At 47.6% G+C, this 12,635-nt stretch overlaps 1 protein-coding gene across 8 annotated transcripts in view; it reads right to left on the bottom strand.

The window, feature by feature from the left end:
- Nucleotides 1-4,615: 4,615 nt before the first annotated feature.
- Nucleotides 4,616-12,635, bottom strand: part of TENM2 (teneurin transmembrane protein 2) — a 652,889-nt gene continuing 644,869 nt past the window's right edge. For all 8 annotated transcript variants that reach the window (XM_077137592.1, XM_077137593.1, XM_077137599.1 and 5 more), the window contains 2 exons: nt 8,326-8,456; nt 4,616-6,704 (listed from right to left, as the gene is read on the bottom strand). In XM_077137592.1, coding sequence (XP_076993707.1) covers nt 5,943-6,704; nt 8,326-8,456 — 893 coding nt within the window. In that variant the 3' untranslated portion in view covers nt 4,616-5,942. The remainder of the gene's footprint in view (nt 6,705-8,325; nt 8,457-12,635) is intronic.

Below are 12,635 nucleotides of genomic sequence, written 5' to 3'. Positions count from 1 at the left end.
AGCGGTCCTAGCAGTCACGTGCTTCGTAAATCTCTTGCTACTTAATATCTTCTCTAAACTACCGTGTAGAGCCTCACGGGACCGACTCCAGGAAGATGTTATGGGAAAGGCTGCCACCTTGTGGCCAAACAGCAAACCCAACCTCAAGGGGCAGTGATGGTGTGGGAAGGCGGGGGGAGGACCCTAGCTGGTGCAGCCTTGCTGTCAAGAGAGCTGCCCCACAGTCACAGTGCCAGCTCTGGGTATCTGCGGAAAGATGTAACGCTGCCCAGCTGTCCCAGGACAGACAGTGGGGCTTAGGCGTGCACATGGTGGATGCCTGGGAAGTCCCATCTTGTCCCCCATTGGGGGATCTCTGAAGCTAAAGCTGGGCTAGGCTTCTCTTTAAACCCTCCTTCCCAAGGGCCTGTATCCCTTCAGCTGGGAGGTGGGGAAGGAGGGATGATGGTGCATCATGAAGCATCTCCTGGAGGCCCCCATCCACCATCCCCATGTCTTAGGAAGTTATAGAACTTCTTTCTTGCTCCCCAAATTGAATCCTGCCTAAAGAGCTCCCTCCCTTTGTTCTCACAACCCCAGACTTCCTTCAGGCCCTCATCACTTTTCCCGCGTGGGTGGTTGCAGAGACTCCCGGGCTCTGGCCTCTCCACCCCTCTTCTCTTGCTTCTTTGCTAAGTGAAGGATTTCCCCGTCATGCCATTCCCCCCACCGCATGCCCAGGCTGCTGTAGATTCTTTACGCCCTGGAAAACACCCAGCTTCTTAGCCTGATAGTATTCCTGCTTCGTCAGGCCTTATCTTAAGCCTCCTCATCTCGAGTGCTGCTCAGCTCTGATGGCACATTCAAATCATCTGAGGATCTTTAAAAACACTGGTCCCATCCCCATTCTGTTTCATTGGCCTGGGATATGGAGGTCACGAGTGTGTTTAGAAAGCTCCCCAGGTGCTCAACCGTGGAGTCAGGTGTGGGAACCTCTGCTCCAGCCTCACTAAGCTTCCCCCCAGCCTCTTTGCACCGTTTCCTCCCACACCTGAAGCCCATTGCAGATGTCCAGGACGCCATCCGCCACCTATTCTACCTGGTGATCTCTTCCCAGTCAGTACCCAGTGCAGGTTCTCATGGGGGAGAGCTCATGGGCCTGTCCTCAGGATTTGCATTTCTGTGCATCCCTTCTTTGCCAGCTCTGACCCTCCTGTGTCTCCCTGACCGGCCTGTGAGTTTGTCTCACACACGGGATCATGAGATTTTTTGGGGGGGGTGGGGGGCGGTGCACGGTCTGGGACCTGAACCCGGGTCTCCTGCATGAAAGGCGAGCCCTCTACCACTGAACCACCTGTGCACTCGAGATTTTTTTTTTAAACCACGTTTTCAAGTATGTTCATATTCCAAGCTTCTAACTGCCAGGGTCAGCATTGGGCTCTGCATCTGTGAATGGTGATGAGGCCCCAAATTAGGTGCTGCTGAGATAGCCAGTCTTCAGGCTGCTGAGATCCTTTGACCCTCTAAGTGTCCCCTTTTCTGAGGTGAGGACGATGGTCTCACACTGAAAGTTCTCTGGGCCTGGGAGAGGGGAGGCAACAAAACAGCTCTTGAGAAGGGAGGGTCCTCTGCCATCCTTTTCAACCCCCATTAAAAATCTCTCCTCGTTGTAGAATGGTATGATTTCTAAAAAAAAAAAAAAAAAAAAAAAAAATCTCTCCTCGTGGCTAATGGGTAATGCCCCAGTTTCCACCCTTAGAAAATGTGTGCTTTGAGCAAGGTTTTCAAAGGAATAAAAATTGGTGTTTAATGAGTACTTACCATGTACCAATGATACATGTGATATGTCATTTAATTGTCAGAGCAATCCCATGTATCAGTCCTCATTTTACAGGGAAGGAACTGAGGCTCTGAGACACTGAGCCATGTAGCAGAGACTACTTGGTCTCACCAGTGTCTAGTTCCTCCTTTCTGGGCTCACGGAAAGATGACATTTTCTAGGCTCTTTTGCAGGTGGGTGGGTCCATGGATTGAGTTTTGGCAGATAGATTGCGAGCAGAGGCGCTATGTAACCATTTCCAGGTGTGAACCATTGAACACACAAAACAACCATCACACGTGTGATCCTGGATCTCGTTCTCCATCAAGCAGCTGGACGGAGAGGACGTGGAGCTTCCAGAAGAAGCCAAACCACAAGATGGATAGATTCTGGGTCCTTGAGTGCAGAGACAGAGCCATTCCCATCACTAACCCTCAGTGGACTATGATGTAAGTGGGAAATAAACTTTTATTTTGTTCTGTTAACTTCTAGTCTCTCTTAAAGCACCTATTGTTGTTTATCCTAATTAATACCTATAACTTTCCCAAGTTCCCACATTTAGTGAGCCAGGCTTTGTTCTCAGGCTGGCTGACTTCACGGAACAAGGTCTTAACCCCCAAGGCTATGCTGCCTTTCCAGAATGCTGTAACGATGTGCAGGTATTTCTGCAAGAAGTCAAACATTTCTTCCCGGTTAATCCAGGACTGGCCTGAGGAAAAGCAGGAGAGGATTTGTCACCCAGAGCAGTCTCTTCCCATTTGTGTGTTTGTTTGAGTATATACTGGAAGGGAGGCATAACAGAAAACTCATGGATAGTTCAAAGGTGGTTGAGCCCAAAGAGAAGATTTTAGGTTCTAGGGAAATTCTGATGACATGTGATTCCCTGCACATCCTCTGTGCTCCAGGTTTCCAGGCAAAGCCCACCCCTTTGGGTCTACCTGCTACCCAAGAAGCAGGATGGAGCAGAGTGGCTCTGGGCAGGGCGAGCTCCCCTCTGGCTTCTGGCCTGGGATCGAGTCCCTGTCTTGCTGGGTCACTCTACACTGTCCCCAGCAAGACAACATGGTGGCTCATCAAGCATTTCCTGAGCACTTCCTTCACAGCACCCACCAAACCAGGATTCAAGCCGGCCTCACGACTGCCTGGAGGCTGCTCTGGGAGGATTTTTCCAATGGGCCAGGATTAAACAAGGCAGGGGGCAGGGCCAAAGGCCACACAATGAACTGTCTCCTGTTCTCCTGCAGGGAAACAGCCCCAGACTCACCGCATTTGGGGAAACAAGGCTGCTCCCTTATGTATCTGGGAAGGAAGTTCTCTGGAATATCTCCCTTGTCCTGTTTGCTTTGCTAAATCATAGCTCGTTCTGCTAGCATGCCTCGAGGACGGTATTTGGTTTAAAACAGACAAGCCCTGCCTCTCTCTCCCTTTCTTCTACCTGTGGCAACCACACCTGGCTGGCTGAAGGTGATGCTGAGCAGAGGGAGGGCCTCAGGGTGCTGTACCGGGCCAGCCTTCCTGAGAGATTTTGAAATCAGCCACAGCTGGGCGCAAATCAGATTCCACCACTGAAGCAGCTGGGTGATGGCTGGTCTCAGTTTCCTCATCTGCAGAGTGAATGATCACAGGAGCTGGTCCTTGAATCCATCACTCAGTTGACTTCCATCTCCTCTCTGCGCCAGTTTACCTTCAGGTAGAGGAACCCATCAGCCCCTTCCTTCATCTCACCTGGAGACCACAGGCTCCTCCCACCTGTCCTTCACGCTGCATCCAGGGCACTTTATGAAATCAAAGCCTATGGCTTCCCATTGCTTTTAATGTGAAAAACAAAATCCAGCCTCTAACCTGTGTCTTCTGGTCCCTCCAACCTTTCTGTGTTCCAGCCTAACCTGTCATATATTTCCATGAACTAACTCTACTCCCTCCCACCACAGTCCTTTTGGATATACTGTTCCCTTGGTCTAAAATGCCTTTCCTTCCCTTCTCCTGGTTCAGTTCTTAACTTCTGGACCTCAGTAGTGTCTGTGAAACTCTCTGATAAGGCTATATCCTCTATTATGTGCTTCCATAGCTTTATAAATCTCTTCTTCTTGGCACTTGACATCACTGTCAGTTTTACTTCTTTGCTGTAATTATTTGATGATTGTCTGTCCACTCACCTGACCATAATTATCAGGAAGCGAGTGTCCATGTTTGTTTCTACTCACCTCTTTTATCTGCAGAACTTAGGGGACATCCCAAGGACAGGACCTGGTATGGTGCAGGCTCTCCATAAAATGTGTTGAATGAATGAAAGGTGAGGATTAAATGAAAATATCGTTAGCACCATGGCCTAGCCCCTAGTAAGCATCAATAAATGTTAGCTGTTAATGATAATGTTATTCTAACTGTAGGATTGGCAAAACACAAAAATTCATCCAAATTATAAATGTTCTTCTCACCTGGGGTTGCCCTAGGTGTGCAAGTTTTGGGGCAAACTGATCTGGCCTGGAAGAAAATAGAAAAGCAAACACACACACCGACACACATCTCAAAGGTGCACGAGTGTTTGCCTTCGATTCCCTTGCCAGTGTCTCAGGCTGCAGGGCTCTAGGCATAAGTGGACCTGAGGGTCCGTAGCATCCACTCTCCTCTTTACTGCTGCTCGTGCAGAGAGGGGACTGCTGATGTAGGCAGTTTTGCCTAGAATTTAGAGCTCTTCAGGGAAGCATGGAGCAACCGCCACCCAAAACTCTCAGCATCCTGATATCGCCCCCCTTCTCCAGCAACTCTTGTCCGTCCTCATCTCAAAGCAGTTTCACAGAAGGCCAGTGTCCACAGGAGTTTTAGAGACTTTATTTATGTATAAACAATTTAAACACTTTGCCATAAATTATCTTTGCCTGTCCCTAGTCTTTGCTTAGCAGCAAATTAAAATTAATATAAAAACTCGATGAACAAGTCATACATGTATATTACAAAAAAGTTCCTGTACCAAAGTTCTTATTAGACTTTTTTTTTTTTTTTGGTTTTTCTTTTTGTTTTTTTTTTTTTTTTTTACATTTTTTTCTTTTTGTTTTTTTATTTATTTTCTCTCCTCATGGTGACTGTCATGTGATTGTCTCAGTTTCTGGACCAAACAAACACACTAATAATTGGAAATCGGAAACAGTGATTGTGCCTTACGGCTCATGTATGTACAGGGTGATCTGAAGTGGTGCTCGTTAGCAAAAGAGTGTCACGTCTCTACTGCAACTGATACCCACGAACTACGGAATCTAAACAGACTACACCCTGTAACTGCGGATTACTGTCCACAATGGAATCTTCAAAGACAAAAGAGTATGAGATTTCTCAGTAGTGATTCTAGCCACCGTGGTCTGAACTCAATTGTACACTCTGCGCTCAAATAAATTAGCTCAGGCTGGACTAAGCCATGACCTGAGTGTTAAGTGCTGGATGGTATTACTTCGCTTTGCTTTCTTTCAATCTATTGGTTTCTTTTTTTATCCCCTCCCCTTGTATTTTCCCTCTCTCTTTCTCGCGCTCTCTTTTTTTTTTTCCTTTAAAAAGCATTTCCAGTGCTCACTCTTTTACTGCTATCCCCTGCCCCTCCCACCCCAGCTGCTACACACAAATCACCCCAAAGTCGTGTTTTAAATGCACCTGTTATTTGCTTAAACGAAAACGTCTAAAGTACTTGTCCAACGGGCGGGCCGAGCCGCGCTCCCGGGTGCCCCGTGCGCGCACGAGTGGGTGAGTGAGGTAATAGGGTGTGAGGCCTCCTCCTTTCTCGATTTTCTTCGGCCACTGCGTTTGTGTTTTCCAGTCCGCTCCTTTTCGGACGGCTTGTCTTGTCTCAGACCCAGAACAAGTGGGTCATAGCTCAGGGGAACTCGGGGCGCCTCCGCCCGTTGGTGCGTTTCATCCTGTTGGTTTGTTTTTCCTCAGAGTTTTCAGCCAGGCTTTGAGTCTGCTTCAGGGTGGTGGGACTTGGCGCTTGGACAGTAGCATTCCAACTCAGAAAATGTGAGCTTTCTTGCCACTTGGTAGATCCTGAAGCTGCCCGGCCTCAGTGCCCCTGTTAGGTCTTCATCTCCTTAGGAGAGGAGATACCAGTTGCCCCTGCCGAGCCATCCAGACAAGGAATGGCAGCAGATTGATTTTGTTACCTCTTTCCCATTTCATTCTGTCTTAAAAACTGGATGTTGCTGCTACTGTCTGCGAGCTCGGGGTATTGCTCCACGGGAAGCACGTAGTAGCCCTCGTACCCTTGCACCCTGCCCGTGCTCAGCAGCTGCTGCTTCTCGCCCTCCGTCCACAGGCGGCTGCCCTCTCGCCCGTCCCTGGCCTTCTGCTGCTCCTTGGCCCAGGCGGCCCCCAGGGCCCTCTGTCTCGCCTGGTCCAGGACGCGCGCCTTCTCCTCGTCCAGCGTGTCGGGCGTGAGGCCGTAGCGGATGCTGAGCAGCAGCGTAGAGTACTGGAATTCCACGTTGGTGAACCTTCGAGTCCTGCCGTTGACCAGCAGCGTGGGCTGCGACACGGTCACGTTCACGCCGCTCTCCAGCACCTTGCGGCCGGTGGTGGTGCCCAGCGTGAGCAGGTCGCCGTCGGCCGAGCCGATCTTCACGAAGTAGTGGGTGTCCTTGCCGTCCACGCTGTAGTGCATGCGCTCCAGGTAGTAGGCGTTGTTCAGCACCGAGGCCAGCTTGCGGCTGTCCTCGCTGGCCAGGCCCGACACCCCGGTGGTCACCCGGCCCTCTCGGATGGCGAACATGACGCCCTTGCCCAGGATGGGCGTGGTGGTGGCAAACCAGTGGCCTGCTTTCTCGCGGATGCTGGCGTGGAGCTTTTTGGAGATGACCTGCCCTTCCAGGGCCAGGAAGGCTTGGCTGTGTCTCTCTGTCGTCTGCTGGACACCCGTGATGAGCTGCGGGCACAAGAAGACACAGAAAGCTGAGATGATGGGCCGGGGACGCTCAATGGAAAGGAGAATGAAAAATGCTCGGCCTCCCTGCCAGAGACGGTTGTTGTGCTGGTACTGATGGGACCCGACGGGGCCCCGGGATTCAGAACCGGGACAGGTTGACTGGCTGTCGGTGCCCTGATGGCATGGCCTGTTCACCCCGTAACAGTGCTGCTGACCAAAAACAGGGTGGAGGGGGTTGCACCCCCTTGCTGGCTCTGCACACGGACCTAAGCACCTACTGCCTTCAGCCACTGCTGGAGAGGAGGGAGCCGCTCAGCGGTGGATGGGTTGGCAGCTGCCTCACATGCTTTAGACTCGGGAATATGTTGACCTGAAGGTAAGTGTTTGAGCAGCTGTAAGCCCAGCTGCTGTGACCTAGGTTCCTTTGGAACCAAAGCCCTAGATATACATTAACTTCCTTGGAGTTGAGACCTTGCTTCTCCAAGCGTGGGTGGCAGCCCTGGAACCACCTGGGAACCTGTTAGCAAGACAGACTCTCAGGCCTTCCTCCAGAACTACTGGGCCAGAATCTGCATTTCAACAAGAGTCCCTGGGTCATCTGAGTGCATATTAAAGGTGACAAGAACTAGCACAACGGATACTGGCTTCTGGGGCCAGGGGGACTATCCTCGGGCTTTGAGTCCATAGGTTTGGATCCTAGCCCTGTTCTGCAGAGGGACAAAATCACCATCATCTCCTTGGCCTTGACTTCTCCACTCACAAATTACAACTTATCTCAATTGGCGGGTGGGGGACAGACTGGGATAATGGAAGAGGCCGTGTATGGAAGGTAATGGCACTTGGACAAATGAGAGAATGACGGCTAGGATGGCTATTCATCCTCGTAGTGGTCCCCAAGGGGCAGGGGCTGTGAGAACACCACTCTCAATGACCCAGCAGCTCCTCCTCACCTCGGCATAGTTATCCTATCTGGACAGTTATTCAGAGCAGCTTGCAGACCTTGCAGGCTTTTTAGTGCTGAGCATGGCTCTGTAGCAGAGGTTAGGAGAGGCTGCCTTTTGGATTGACTTCCATTCCCTATCAGTTCGTGGTAGAGGGCTCTGCAGCACCCAAATTGAAACTGACCACCCCTCAGTCATCACTGAAAGACCCCAGCACAGATTCTGATCCAAAAACGCATTCTGTATACATTTGGGCCATAAAGCACTGAGGTTTTATGTGGGGCATAAAAATGTTAGTGGGACAGAAACTGCAAACCATGGTTTTATTATTTTCCATAAAAGCTGAAAGGGTTATGCTCTTATAGGCAGCACAGATGGTAGGTTGCTGCTAGATTTCTCTGTGCTGTTAATCAAGGAGTGACTCAAGGGTATATCCTGAGCAGATAATGATACCACAATTAAGGTAATAATCGAGGTTAGGAAGAAATATGTGTAGTGCCAGATGGGTGACAGCACTGACACTGGCTTTCCTGGGAAGTCATGACAGCTCGTGCCCCTTTTATACCCAGCCCCAGTGTCTTCTTCCTCTACCGACATGCCCTCAGTTTCTACGGGGTTCTGTTTGCAAATGGGATTCACAAATGGAATCATTTGGATTCTTGGCAGCAACGTCTGCTTACCTGTCCATTCTCACTTGCTTGACTCTCTGATAATTCATAGGGAGGAGGCACAAAATACATTTTGGCTCTTGGGAAGCCAGGAATTATGTTGCTCAGCTGAAATCCAAACATCACAAGCCAGCTTTTCACATCTGTGGTGGAAAAAAAAAAGACTTCTGAAATAATGATGGATGGAAAGCAGCAGAGGATCTTGGAGAGAGAACAAAACAGGTAGTTGGGTGTGCAGTCCAGTAGGAGAGGGAGGCAAGGGCTTGTGAAAGTCTTCTGGGTCCATCTCAGAGCTGCTTTACATAGACCTTCCAAACTCAGTCAGTGGATAATGACCATGTAGCAGTTAAGAATGCCAATGTCAGAATAAAGTGTATCTGGTTCACATCCCCTAGCTGTGTGACCTTGGGCAAGTTCCTGCACTTCTCTTAGCTTAGGTCCCTAATTGGGATTAACGAGGAATTGTACCTTTCTCGTTGGGTTGTTGTGAGAATCGAATGAGAAAAAAATCCATGTAAAGGGCTTATTGCAGAACTGTGAGCATGGACCACTCAATAAATATGCACTCCTCCATTAGACAAGTATTTAAGGGGCAGCAGCTCTAGGCCAGCCACTGTGTTAGAAGCTAGGACACAAAGACCAACCAGATGGATAAATGATGAATATTAGCACTATGTAGGCGAGGTGCTGCATGGAGCTGGTTTGCTATGGAAAGGGGCTTTCGGGAGCATGGCCATGCATGGAACAGGCTTAGTCTTCTGGTTCTTGAAACCCAATTCTCCATGCCTCCTGCTCTTCACAAAGAGGTCAACAGAGAGCTCTGCATGCTCAGAGTAAGACTGCCCTTTGCCCCTGCAGGGGTCAAGATTGAATCCCTTGCATTGGGATTTATACCACCCCACACCAGGTGACCCCCTCCACTGAAAGGTCCAGGGTCTCAGAGTAAGACTGCCTCTCCCCAGGCCTCCTTTTCGTCTTCCATGGGAACCAGTAGAGCGTCCTAGACATCCATCCTTTCCAACCTGGCCTCACTGACACCATCTGCCCGGAGACCACCAGGACTAACCTTATTCTACTCCATATCCCTACTTTTAACAGGCTTCCCAAGAGCATGCCTCATGGCTTGCATTCCAAACCCTTTCCTTTCCCATCTCTACTGCTCCTCAACTCCCCTGCACCCTCTGGAACTCGCATTAACCATCAGCAAAGCTTCCCATGTGTTAGCCTCTTCTCTGGCTCCTTTCCCTTCTTGTTCTCACTAAGACCATCTCCCTCTTAAGGACCCTGCGAGCCCTCTCAACTAGTGGCTGCTCTTTCTCCTACCACTACTGGACCCAAAGGTAAAAGTACTGCTGTTGCAGTCACTGCTGACTTCTGGGCCATGCCCTCACCTGCATTTTTTTTGTTTTAAGATGTCACATTTATTGCTGATTAAGTTTAGTCTAGAGATCATAGCAGAGTATATGATATATGTGGGCCTGCTTAGGTTCCATCTCTGAGTTAAACAGATATGCAGTTGCATGTGCAGCTGCACAAGGGCAGGCTCCCCCATGGGGATATGACCCTTAACATTTTTAAATTTTTGTTTTAAACATAACATACAAACACGAACATTCTTACCATATGATTGTCCCATTCTTGGCATATAATCAATAACTTACAATACCATAACATAGCTGTATATTCATCACCATGATCACCTCTCAGGACATTTGCATCAATCCAGAAAAGGAAATAAAAAAAAAAAGAAATCCATACATACCACACCCCTTCCCCCTTCCTGATCACCAGCCTTTCAGTCTACTAAATTTAACATTTTTCCCCGTTATTTATTTATTTTTAATCCATGTGTCTTATTCATCTGTTGATAAAGTGGACAAAAGGAGCATCAGACACAAGGTTTTCACAATCACACAGTCACATTGTGAAAGCTATATCATTATACAATCATTATCAAGAAACATGGCTGCGGGAACACAGCTCTACATTTTCAGGCACTTCCCTCCAGCCTCTTCATTATACCTTAACTAAAAAAAGGTGATATCTATATAATGCGTAAGAATAACCCCCAGGATATCCTCTCAACTCTGTTTGGAATCTCTCAGCCACTGATACTTTATTTTGTCTCATTTCTCTCTTCCCCTTTTGGTCGAGAAGGTTTTTTCAATCCCTTGATGCTGAGTCTCAGCTCATTCTAGGATTTCTGTCCCACATTGCCAAGAGTCATACACCATGTAGGGAGGGGGAGGGCAGTAAGTTTGCTTGTTGTGTTGGCTGGAGAGAGAGGCCACATCTGAGCAACAAAAGAGGTTCTCTGGGGGTGACTCTTAGGCCTAATATTAAGTAGGCTTAGCCTATCCTTTGCAGGGTTAAGTTTCATATGAATAAACCCCAAGACTGAGGATTCACAGACACAAAAGGGCAAATATTGCATTAGCTCACTGATATGAAATAATTAGAATAAGCTGATTCATGGTTTCAGAAACTAAAATATAGTTTCCTAGGGGCTGGGGGTGGGGATAGGGATTAGGGAACTAATGCTTAACTAGTACAGAGTTTCTTTCTGTTGGAGGCCATGGAAATGTTTTGTAATGGTTGGTGGTGATGGTAGGGCAACATTATGATTGTAATTAACAGCACGGAATTATATATTTGAATGGGGTTAAAAGGGGAAATGTAGGTTGTATGTATGTTTTTACAATAGAAAATTTCAAAACCATAGGACTGTACAAGACAAACCCTAATGGATAAACTATGGACTACAGATTTTTTTCATCAGTTGTACCAAAGGTACCACATCAATGCAGGGTCAATAATAGGGGGTATATGGGAACTCTATATTTTCTGCAGGGTTTTTCTGTAAAACTACAACCTTCCTAATTATAAAAAAAAGATTTATAAAAAATAAAATACTCTAAAAAAAAAAAAGATTGAGCGCTCAGCCTATTGCTTTGGTTGTCCCCACTGCTTCTGAGAATATCAGGAATTTTCTGCATGGGGAAGTTGAATTTACCCCCTTTCTCACCATTCCCCTTGGGAATGTATTTGCAAATACTTTTTTATTCACTGTTCAAATCACTCTGGGATTTATCGGGGCACTGCTCTGGACAAACCTACAAAATGTCATGCCCTACTCAAGGTTCCATGTACTCATGGTGTTCAATTAAGCTGTCTACATAAGTTATATTATCACCTGCACTTCTTAAAGCTTTTAGTGTCTGATCCACCGTCATTCATTCTAACTGTGCTCCTGAATTAATTAAACACCCTGGCATCTTAGTTCCTTGACATCTTCTCCTTTTTTGATGATCTCCTCAATCTCATCGTCATAATCTGGACCTTGTCATCACCCATATTTGTGATCCCCACATTACCTCAATTTCATGCAGGCCATTCTGATCACTGCCTCAACTCTATCTTACTCCTCCTTGTGTCCTGACAACCACCATCTTTTGATCCTCCCCCATGACCTTCAGTCCATCCTAAGTTCCTTTTTACTGTCCCTCCACATTCTAGATCTCTTTCTTACCCAGTACAGATTCTGTGACAGTCATTGGAATCATTTCTTTGTACATGCTCTCAGATCCCTCGGCTCTCTCTCACTTCCTCATACCTCTGTGGTGAAGTCACAGTAGTTTTTGCTTATCCCATATTGGCACCTGTGCAGCTGAATGTGTCTGAGGCAAAAGGCATGGCCGTGCCAACTTTTGTCACTTTGAATTCATGATCTCGAACCTCAGGTGTGCCTTCTTGCTCACTGGCAGTCATACTACACTGCATTCTTTCTCTTTTCCACTCTTAGAAGATTTTGCATCTTTTCATATTTTCTAAAACCTCTGATATCTCCTTTCCCTCCCCCCCCCTTCTTAGCAGCTGGTTTTGTTTCCTATTCTCTAGAGAAAACTGATGTAGCCACGGGAGAATTTCCCTAAGCTTCCATCACCTGTACTAGCCCACCAGCCTCTGTACCCATGTTTCCTGCCTTCTGCCGGTTACTACAGATAAGCTGTTTACACTCAAACCTTCCTCTGTGCATTATATCACATCATCCCTTGTTTATTCAAGGATATAACTCCAGGAATTCACCTTTTCCTTGACATCAGCATCAATGCACTCTTTCTAGTGGATCAATCCATCAGCATGTAAACATGCTACTAAATTTCCTACGTTTTAAAAAAGTCCTCCCTTGTCCTGACTTCTCTCTTTAGCTAACACCCATATCTCATTCCCCTTTACAAAAACTTCTCAAACTCAAAATAATTTTCTGTCCCTGTTTCCAAAGCTTTTTCTACCTGCCTTTGAATCCGGCTTTTGCCACTGCT

Source organism: Tamandua tetradactyla, chromosome 20 (genome assembly GCF_023851605.1).
Source record: "Tamandua tetradactyla isolate mTamTet1 chromosome 20, mTamTet1.pri, whole genome shotgun sequence".
Taxonomy (NCBI): domain Eukaryota; kingdom Metazoa; phylum Chordata; class Mammalia; order Pilosa; family Myrmecophagidae; genus Tamandua; species Tamandua tetradactyla.
Note: the sequence above shows the minus strand (reverse complement) of the source record. Positions and strands in the feature narration are given on the sequence as shown.